The 10,109-nt window shown below is 35.8% G+C and overlaps 1 protein-coding gene across 1 annotated transcript in view; it reads right to left on the bottom strand.

The window, feature by feature from the left end:
• Positions 1-3,851: 3,851 nt before the first annotated feature.
• Positions 3,852-10,109, bottom strand: part of TFEC (transcription factor EC) — a 15,296-nt gene continuing 9,038 nt past the window's right edge. The window contains exons 4-5 of the mRNA XM_010166110.2: positions 5,412-5,559; positions 3,852-4,482 (exon numbers count right to left, since the gene is read on the bottom strand). Coding sequence (XP_010164412.2) covers positions 4,102-4,482; positions 5,412-5,559 — 529 coding nt within the window. The 3' untranslated portion in view covers positions 3,852-4,101. The remainder of the gene's footprint in view (positions 4,483-5,411; positions 5,560-10,109) is intronic.

Raw genomic sequence — 10,109 nt, 5'->3', positions numbered from 1 at the left:
CAGGAATAAGCAGATGGCAGGAGACCATATTAAAGAATGTATCAATTATTTTTATTAATGGGAGGCTACTGGATCATGATGTATCATAATGGACTAAATGTTTAGCAATTGTGAAGTGTTTTGTCTGTTAGGTATCTCAGATGTTCTTAGTGGATGTTACCATATTGTCTTGTGATGGCATTCTTTGACAGACCAGATAGTGAAGTTTCACAAGGGACATATAAAAAATGTTTTAATTTCAGTCCTTTAATTGTATTCTTATAATAAACATAAAATAACAGCATGTATAAAATGTAATTTAAAAAAAAGTTTGCATGTACAGTGTGTAATAAAGTACATTCTGTCTGCGTACATTGACTTAGAAAACAAGATACTATATGGTTAACAATGAAAAATAGCAATTATTATAAAAATATTCTACAGACACATAATAGCAATGTAAATGCATTTACTCATCTAAGAGACTTAACACAATTTTAAATTACAATAATTTTACATCCTCCATTCATATATACAGCCCTATTAAAGTCAAAAGGCATTATAATAACAATGTTCTTATTAAGATTAAATGACTGAATTATATGTAGTTATTTTACTGTACAAAGCAACAGTGTTCCTGTTTGTTAAACCTGTTTGCACTTACTGGAGCTCTTCACACTATCCACGCTATACACAATGAAATAATTTAAGTTTCTGTTCTTAATATGGTATCTATATCCATTTCATGAATTAAACAGGATGTTAATATTACAACTCCCTTTCCCTTATCAGTCCACTATTTTGTAAATTCTGTAGGAATATGTCCACCAGCTTTGAACAGCTGCTACTGAAAACAAGCAAGAACTAATTTAATGCATCTTGACAAAAATCTCCAGTTCCTCTCACCCCCTGCCCTGCTTGAGGTCAAATTCTGTAACTCTTCAAATTCTTTTCTAGGCCCAGAGCCACAGACATATTATGCATCTCTTTCATGAGATTTCATTAAACAGATCTCTGTAGGAAATGGCTAAAAAGTATTATTTCTTTTGCACAACTTTTTAGTCCAATAAAACTTGCATGGACAGCAAAGAAATTCTGCCTGAGGAAGGACGTCAGGATTTGTCCCTGCAGCCATGAAATCCCATTCCTCTCTGCAAGTTGGTAGGACCATGTTCTGCTCTGCTCTGTTGGCCCTCTCAGCTTCACAGTAGCCTCCCCAAACCTGGGGTGGAAGAGGGAGTGCTCACTCCAGAAAGTCCAGGGTATGATTACCAGCACATACATCTCTTACACGCCTTCAGTACCAGCTATTTAGCCCCACAGCGTCCTAGATTACTGCTTCTTGCACCCTGTATCACCACTTAATTTCAAGGGTGATGCTGTAATACAGGTTATAGTTATTAGCTAAAATACTAATTGTGATTAATTCTTTCTAGAAAAAAACACACCAAGAGGTATGGATACATCTAGTGTTTTGGGCAAGGGGTTGGGGATTTTGTGTGAATGAAGAGAGGTTGAATATGTTTAACGATAGGTGCAATGTGGTATATGGAAAAACAAGCATTCACTATCTTCTGTTAAGTTTCTCATGCAGGAAGAGAAAAAAAATCTTTTACTTCAGACTGAAGCAATTGTCAGAAGAATGAAAATCAACTTTGAAAATTTAATGGATGCACTATAATGTTTTTTTAGAACACTGCTTATAAAAGTGATGAAATTCAGGATGTTCTTTAAAGTCAATATAGTTCAGAAGTATGGTCTAAGTCCCATGTAAAAGTTCAATGGAAAAATCATGTAATACATTCATATTTAATTTCTTTTTCTCCGTTATGAGCAATCCACACTGGTGTATTTAAAACTAATGTAGTAGAAACTGCAGTACAAGGACAAATGGCATTTGATATCAACCAAGTATCCCCTTTTTTCATCAGTTGAAATGGACAATATGCACCCTACTCTAGACATAATGTAGGTATAAATGTTACTTTTAATTCATAATATTTTGTATTCAAATGTCAATATTGGCTAGTCTTTGGCAAAACTATGACAAAGTGGTTCCTTTTCTAATGACCTTAATTTATAGAAGGACTCCAATTAAAATTCTAATTGGTTCTACATTCATTACATTTGATTAATATTCATTTGTCTTTCCATTCCTTTCTTCCATGCTAAAAAAAAAAAAAAAAAAATTACCAGAAGACTGATGGTTGTTGTTGTTGTTGTTATTCTTAACCATGAAGTGGAAGCATATCCTAGCCTCTTCTGAGGGTCAGGTGTGTGCTGGGCTGTCTGGGATCCCACATATATGCAATAAGATCAGTTCTGCTCTATTCAATTTACATCCAAGTAGTTTGTATAAGCTTATAGAAATCCTTGAGTTTCCTAAAAACATAAATATTATTGTGAAATTGGATACTCCATCATCTTTCATAATCACCTGAATATAATTTATTATCCCACTACTAACATTCCTATTAAGAAAATATCGTGACAATATCTAGGTTGGTCAGGAATGGACTATGGCCCTGGAGGAACACAAACCTCACAGTGACTGTGAGGATGACCCAGGTACCAGTAACAGAAGAGACAACAGGAAGAAACAATTGCTCTGTTCTTGGATAATATATTTAAATACATTTAAAACGTTAATGCAATCAACAATCCATTTTAATATCTTCTTACTATTTCCAGTCCTGTGCCACTTTTGGGGTGTGAAGTAGGCTCAGTGGCAGCAAAATTAATACACACTTTTGACATATTTTGAATCATTAAAGAACTCCCTAACGTGATCTTTTGGCTCTGGTTGAGGAAGAGCTATGAAGAACCTGTGCCAGCTTGTTTTCCCACGTATTAATATTACGATTAGAATGATTGCACTTGATGTCCTCCAGGAGCATACATCAATCTCCAGAATTTCGCTATGTATAGAAATGATATGCCTTCTACCTGCCCTCTAACTGCCAAGCCTTTACTGAGTCATCAAAACATGTTTTCTGAACACCTCCCCTAGCAAGCTAGTTATAAGAAGCATCACATCAACACTTCTGAATACCTCCTTCAGTTTGAAAAGTTTTCCTTCTCATCTTTTCTAAGCCAAATTTAAAATTAAATTATGTTAGTTTCAAGTGTATGCAGTGGGGATCTTGTCATTTCCCTCCTTTTCCAAATGGATCAAAGGCATGCATATGGATAAAGTAGAGACCCTTTGGAAAAACTGAAAGTGTTGTCCAGAAGCACACTGTCATGTCTCTGAATTCTGATTTCTTCCACACAAAAAAGGACACAGTTTGAACATTCTTGGAGTAAGCAGCTGACATAGCACTGTTACCAGTAGTGATTGCTTTAAATTGTGCTAAATTTAACACAGAGTATTTTTGTTGAGTCTTGTACATCCATACAGTCTTTCTGTTGAATGTCATATCGTTTTCTGTCTGGGTTCAAGTCCCTGTCATTATGTTAGTTTCCTTTTTTCTTCTGTATCATTAAAATATATATTCAAAGTCTGTTCGTTTTCCTACAAATGAAATTTTTAAAAATTAAATTCCATGAAAAGCTTAATGGATTTTCTCCTTTTAAATTTCATGCTCACTTCACTTGTATGAAAGCATTACTGTCTGTTTTTTCAGATTTTAAAACCTGTAACATCTCTGTAGTTCCCAGGTTATATAGGTCCTTATTGCTTCAGGTTTTCTAGAATTTTTAGTTATATATAAAAAAAGAAATTAACAAATGACTAAAATTTGTGTTTATAGCAGAGAAAAGTGAACGCAGATTGAAGAGAGAGTTTGAACACACTTTTGTAACATGGGTGTTCCTTTTGTGGTAACCATTATTATACTGCTATAAAAAATAATGGAATGATAGTAAAAATGTTCCCAGTGAAGAAAGATTTGTGCAAATGTCAGCTATGAACAGAGGGTGTGAATTTGGGGTAAAGTGATATGAGTTCATGTCCATTTCATTTTCCTGTGAAGTAAGGGTTGATTTAAAACCTTTTCATGTAGTAACTTGTCTTCACAGTAGCTTTCCTTATTCATATTTAAAATAAGCACAAACACTATGCTTACATTCAACTCAGTCCTCTACCAAGTGGTTTAGAGAAGTATGAGGCCCTTTCTGCTTTTATAAATCATTTCCATCATCTGTGCTAAAGCTGCTTCTCCTGCTGCTCTCTTTTGATGCAGCTGGGGATGTGGAGGACAAGAGTGGGTCTGTTCCAAATGGCGACACTGTGTCATCCAGTAAAATTTCCTCTAGCCGATGCTCTTCTTTTAATGCTGCACTGAAGGACAAATCCGTGAAGTGCGAAAGTGGATCAGAAAAGGCTGTGGATCCATCACAAATGTCAGAATTTGTTCCATGTGCCAGAGGTATTTGTTGAGAGTAGTCTACAGAGTTCTCCTCTGGATAAGACTGTTGCTTGATGACCCGTGCAGCTAAATCGACAGCACTGAGTGAAGATATGACTGGAAGGCCATGTGCACGTGCCTGGATCTCTAGTTCCTAACATTTCAAACAAAACAATTACATAATGACTTTAAAAGACAAACCACTGTCTTCAGAACTATTACAAAAAGTATATGGACCATACATGCAAATTAATTATACCTTTTGTCCAGTTGTGAGACTACGTTTTAGAATACGAAATAGTTAATCTATGAAAATTTGCCACTCGAGTATTTTTCTTTTTATTTCCCCTCCTGTCATTAAGCAACTGTCCTATGGGAACATAAGAGGTAGGACAGCCTCTCTAAAACCATCGCATACTGAACCCAATAAAGGTGACAGAAAAATGTTGCAACTTTCTAGTTTGTTATCCACTGCTATCCAGTGAAACAGAAGATACTCTACTTGATGATGCTTATGATATACAGATATACATGTAAATCACGATATAAAGGATGACTGATAACGTCTGTCTTTCTGTCTCTACGTCTATCTATCAATCTCTAACTTCATACGTGTCTACATTAAAATTTTACATTTCAAGCCATGCAGGGCTATATTCTGTTGCTTCATGTCACAAGCAGATATAACATGGCATACTATACCCAAGGAAATGTAATGTATGAAATGGTTACAAAGGTAAAATTAAAATCCTGACAAAAATATTGTGTGCAGTATTGATTTTTGGCTGTATACTGTTTTGCTTCCTTTTTTGTCTTTCTCTGGCTTCAACACATACATAAGGAAACTTTGTACAAATAATTTATTAACTTTATATGTATTCCTTTACGTAAGGTCTAATCACCAAAGGCATTTCCCAGGAATTGAAAAAATACCCCTTCCCCAATATTCACAGCAATAAATAGGGAAAGCCAATTCATTTTTAATAAATGTCATCTGTGGAAAAATGATGTAGATTAATAAAAGTTGATGAGGGATAAGTACTGAGAAAGCTTTGTAGTTCATGTTGACACTCTTTTACAAACCTGAATTCGGAGTAGAAGTCTTCTGTTAGCATGCTCTAATTTCTTTTGCCTGTGTTCTAATTCTCTGGCTCTCTGTTGTTCTTTTTGTAGCCACTTGATGTACTCCACTGATGCTTTTAAAATAGTTCCTTTGTTCCAGCGCATATCACTGCAGAATGTAGAGATAACCTTTTCACAATTGTGCATGTCAGCAGAATTCATAAGAACTTACAAAATCTTTTACATTAATATGAAATAATGATTTACATGACTATTATTCACTCTTAGATATTATTGCTTCTGAATGGAAATTTTAATAGAATAGTTAAGAAGCCCTTATATAGTAAAATTAATCCCAGAATGAAAATAAGTGTCAAAAGAAAGTAATAAAGTGACTTTTTGTGGGAGAGCTAAATGCAATATCATGATTCTACCATTACAGTTTTTATATTTTTAGTGAAAATTGCTTTTATTATTAACTCTAAGATTAAAATCTATGTGCAGTATTTCTGCATTAATGAACTAGGAAATATACATTACTGAGGACTTAAGCCTAAATTTTTAAAGATCATTTTGAATATACTACTCCTTTTACCTGACTTACTAATGAGTCTGCGTTTATGCTTGTTGATAAACGGTGTGTGCTGAATGTCACTCTTCATTGATGATAGACCAGACAAATCACACTTTTGGAACCATAATGGCTACAGAATGCCAAAAACTCTTGAAACCATACAAACCAAGTTAAAATTCACAGCTACATGCAGACTCCAACTAAAAATAAAAGCCTTTCAAAAAAACCCCCAAACCAAAACAAATAAAAAACTTGTCCATCATTCAGGAAATCAGGGTTTAACTTCCAGCTCACAAGCAGTCTTACTAGCAATACACTTGTTCAAATTAATCTGTTAAAGGACTTTCATGTACCCATTTATAAACTTTCCATGTATTTCTTTACGTAAGGTCTTGGAGGCCCTGGAACAAGAATTAAATCTGTAGAAAATGTTTAATTTCTAATAAAGTTCAGTGTTCTATGATACAGGATAGGCCCACTGCATTAAATATCCAGACAAAAGGGTTTGTCCACCTTTATCTACTATCCACTATTCACTTTACTGTAAGATGGCTTAGATTGATTGGCAGAGGGTCTGGTCCTATAAGACAACTCTGAGAAGGAAAAAAGAATCTGAGATTGGGAGTGACAAGTAACCACCTTAGTGCATTTTTTTAGTACTTATTCCAAATACATATACTTATATGCTGTCATTTATAGAGTCAAAAAGAAATATAAATTATACTCCAGTCAGTTGTCACTTTCAATTATTCCTTGGCTGCTTTAGTTAATGAGACTGGTTCCTGTTCACGTGCTCACCTATGGTGAGTACAAATGTGAGCTGGACTGGATTTATTGCAGAAGTGTCTATGCTTTACATCCAGCCCCTCAGAATATGTGCCTAGGGAACCTTGCACCCTTATCCCAAAGCTAGGGAACCTTGCACCCTTATCCCAAAGCTAAGCCAAGGCAGTTGTCTTTTTACTGAGTGCATAGGGCAAAAGCCAGACAGGTACTGTATTTGGGGACCCAGACCACCTGGCCTTTCCTGGTCCACTGTACTAGGGACAAAAATTTATGGAGCTGTTAGCTTTAAAGATGCTCAGAAGAAGATGGAAAATTATTTGTGATGAAGCATCACAGTATTTAAACAGATCCTAGAACTTAGATAATTTCCTAGAGATTTGAGAGGACCAGCTTTTTGATCAGAGAGGGCTCAAATCCACATCACTTGTCCTCTCTGGACAGCACAAAAACCGTGGGGCTCCAGAACACTGAGACATCCACTGGTCTTAGTGATGTGGGCCAGGAATGCACAGCTTTTGGGATTAGAAGGTGAGGTCGGAGAGAAAATAATTATTGTCTCAGACCCTGCTGTCTGCAAAGCCAAAACATCAATGTCTGTTTGTTGAAGTGGGTATACATTCTGATTTAGACCATCCCTGTCCAAAAAAACTAAAGCAGAGGTGTGAGTGGGAGCCAAGAGCAGAATCTGTCTCCCTCATGACAGCTGAATCATCTCTTGGCAGTCCCTCTGCCTCCTCGTTCCTCTCTCTGTACTTCTTGCCGAGGTGGGAGGACAGAACATTTTCCTGCCAACATCCCATGGACTCCCTCCTAGGAGAGGACTTTCTCCTCACATGTGGGATACCTATGTTCAAACTATAAAGGTTAAGGAAGCTTTTAGTATGCATGATGGTTTTTTTCTGGACAAATCTTTGACTGCAATCACCACATTATAATCTTGTTTTCTTCAGGTCTCTTTGGAAAGTTAGGTAAAATACTGAGGTCTCTATTTACACCTGAAATGAAGCAGAGTTTGAAAGGCAGCGAGATGCCTGTCAGTCTACACCAGAGTACTCCTGAATAAATGGGAACAGCTGAAGTTAGGACAACATTTCAAACTGGGAATTGCCACTGCCATCTCAGATATGAGCTATACATAGCTCAGAATTACAGTAGTTTTTTGTTTCATTTCAAGTGGAAATGACTGATTTGAGACATTTTCGTGGCCACTTTGAAAAGCACTGCAGTGATAAGAAGACTTCTACATAAACTCTGTAGAAACACAATCTGCCTAGGCAAGGGGGTCAGTTGATGGTCTGAATATAAAAATGTAGCACTACAAAATTAAAAATTAATCCATAGCTGGCAAAATGGAAATAATTAAGACTTGTAACAGCAGGAGAAAAATATGCATCTAACACATATTTGGCAAATATTTCATAGTGATTTCACAAACAATTTCATGTCAGTTATAAAATGTTATAAATTAAACATCAAATTGAGAAAATATTTTTAGTTAATTTTTCTGATTGACATATGAATAAAGTATATATTCATTAATGTATTTGGAATCTTTTTTAATGGGTATGGTAATGATATTTTTTCTCACAGGTTGAAATTAATCTTCACTGGAGGGGTAATTCCTGGATTCAAAATGCCAGAGTGATGGATTTGGTCAGCTTCTGCATAAGATACATATGGACAGATATCTCTTGTGGTAGTATTTACAAATTTGAGAGGCAAAACTATCAGGGAGATCTAGGATGAAAATGCTGTGGTTACTGCTATTATTCCAGAGACTCTGTTATTTTATGTGTGTCTGTGTGTCTGTGCGTGTGCATGTATCCCACATATCTTCTACATCTCTACTTGTATGTACATATGCTGATCAGTATCTTACTAAATGAGGAATATTGAAGTTAAGTTTTCCAATGTCTGAAGACAACACAGCAAAGGGTCCACTTGTGACCTTAGAAGTCAACCTGTCTTCCACTCCATGTCTCTCTAATTTATATCAGCAGCAAAAGAAAATACTGAAGATGTCTGTGCTGGTTCTGCATCACAGACAGTCTCCATCCATTCTAGCTCAAAACATCATACAGCAGTCACAGTACAGTGCTATGGAGAAACAGGGGCTCTATGCAGATGTGCAGAGTTGGAAGAGTAGCAATATAACTAGTGAGGATGAAGGCAAATGTGTAGGGGGGAATAGCATGGAGGAGGCACCTGCATAGCAATAGACTGCAATGCATCTAGCTCTGCTTAGCAGGCAGGCAAGCAGATTCATCTGTGATGGGAAGAAAAACGCCTCAGTATTTGAAGACGGATTAAATCCAAGGACACTAATTCTCTGATCAGTTAATGGTTTCTGTTATTTCTTTGAAAATGCTGAATTCAAAATTTGGTGCCAATAAAACTATCCGAAAAAAAGGTTATAAGTGGCACTAGGAAATTGTGGGGTTTGCTTTTTAATTATTTATATATTATGCTTGCTTAGTATATAATAGAGATAAAACTTGAAATTACAAGGCCTACAAACCTGTCTGAGAGTCTTTAAAAACTGACCAGCCACTGGAAGTTGTTAGTCATTTTATTGGAAACTGCTTTATAAAAACAGACAGACCAGTTGCATTCATAACTGTTTTGGCAACCTGTGAAGTTAGATATAGATCAACTAGTCCTTGGAGATGGCAGGATTTTTTATTTTATTTTATTTTACTCTTTCACTGTTTATTAATTCTTCTTTTTTTCCTTATTCTTTATTTTTATTGTACATATGTAAGGCTCCACCCTCTAAATACTGAAACACATGGACAACTCTGCACATGAAACAAGTTAGTTGAGAGCAGTAAAAAGTTTTGCAGGTCTGGCCATTCAGCAATGACCTCTGCAAAGGATTTTGTCTTTGTCTCTCTGTGTGCATGTGGTACAATGATTTGAAATTTTTAGCAAGCTATGCATGTGTTATCTAGTTTAATTAACAGAGGTCTACCACGCTTAACATTTGTATGGAAAAGTAGAAAATAAGTAAAAAACACATTGTGTTTTATTAGTCTATGAACTCTATCTCCTCCTAAAATTACCAGCTGAATCTCTCTACAAATCTCAAATGCCCAGACCAAAATGTGTAACTCTCACCTAGGAGAGTTTCTCATTTAGGAGAATAGAAATATAGTCATGAGATTGATCTTCAGCTCATTTTCATTAAGGTAACTTTATTGAAGTCAAAGGAGTTTGACTAGTTTACAGAAGTTGAACTCCTGTAGGAAGGATGAGAGCATCTGGTCATCTAAGATTAAAACTAATTAATGAAAACAGAGTTTGGGAGAGAGTGATAGTCACACAGATTTTCAGCCACAGAGCAGTTACTAATAACAAAT

The sequence above is a fragment of the Antrostomus carolinensis genome, unplaced genomic scaffold, assembly GCF_000700745.2.
Source record: "Antrostomus carolinensis isolate BGI_N321 unplaced genomic scaffold, ASM70074v2 scaffold38874, whole genome shotgun sequence".
NCBI classification, from domain to species: Eukaryota; Metazoa; Chordata; class Aves; order Caprimulgiformes; family Caprimulgidae; genus Antrostomus; species Antrostomus carolinensis.
The sequence above is the reverse complement of the archived record's forward strand: the minus strand, read 5'-3'. Positions and strand labels throughout refer to the sequence as shown.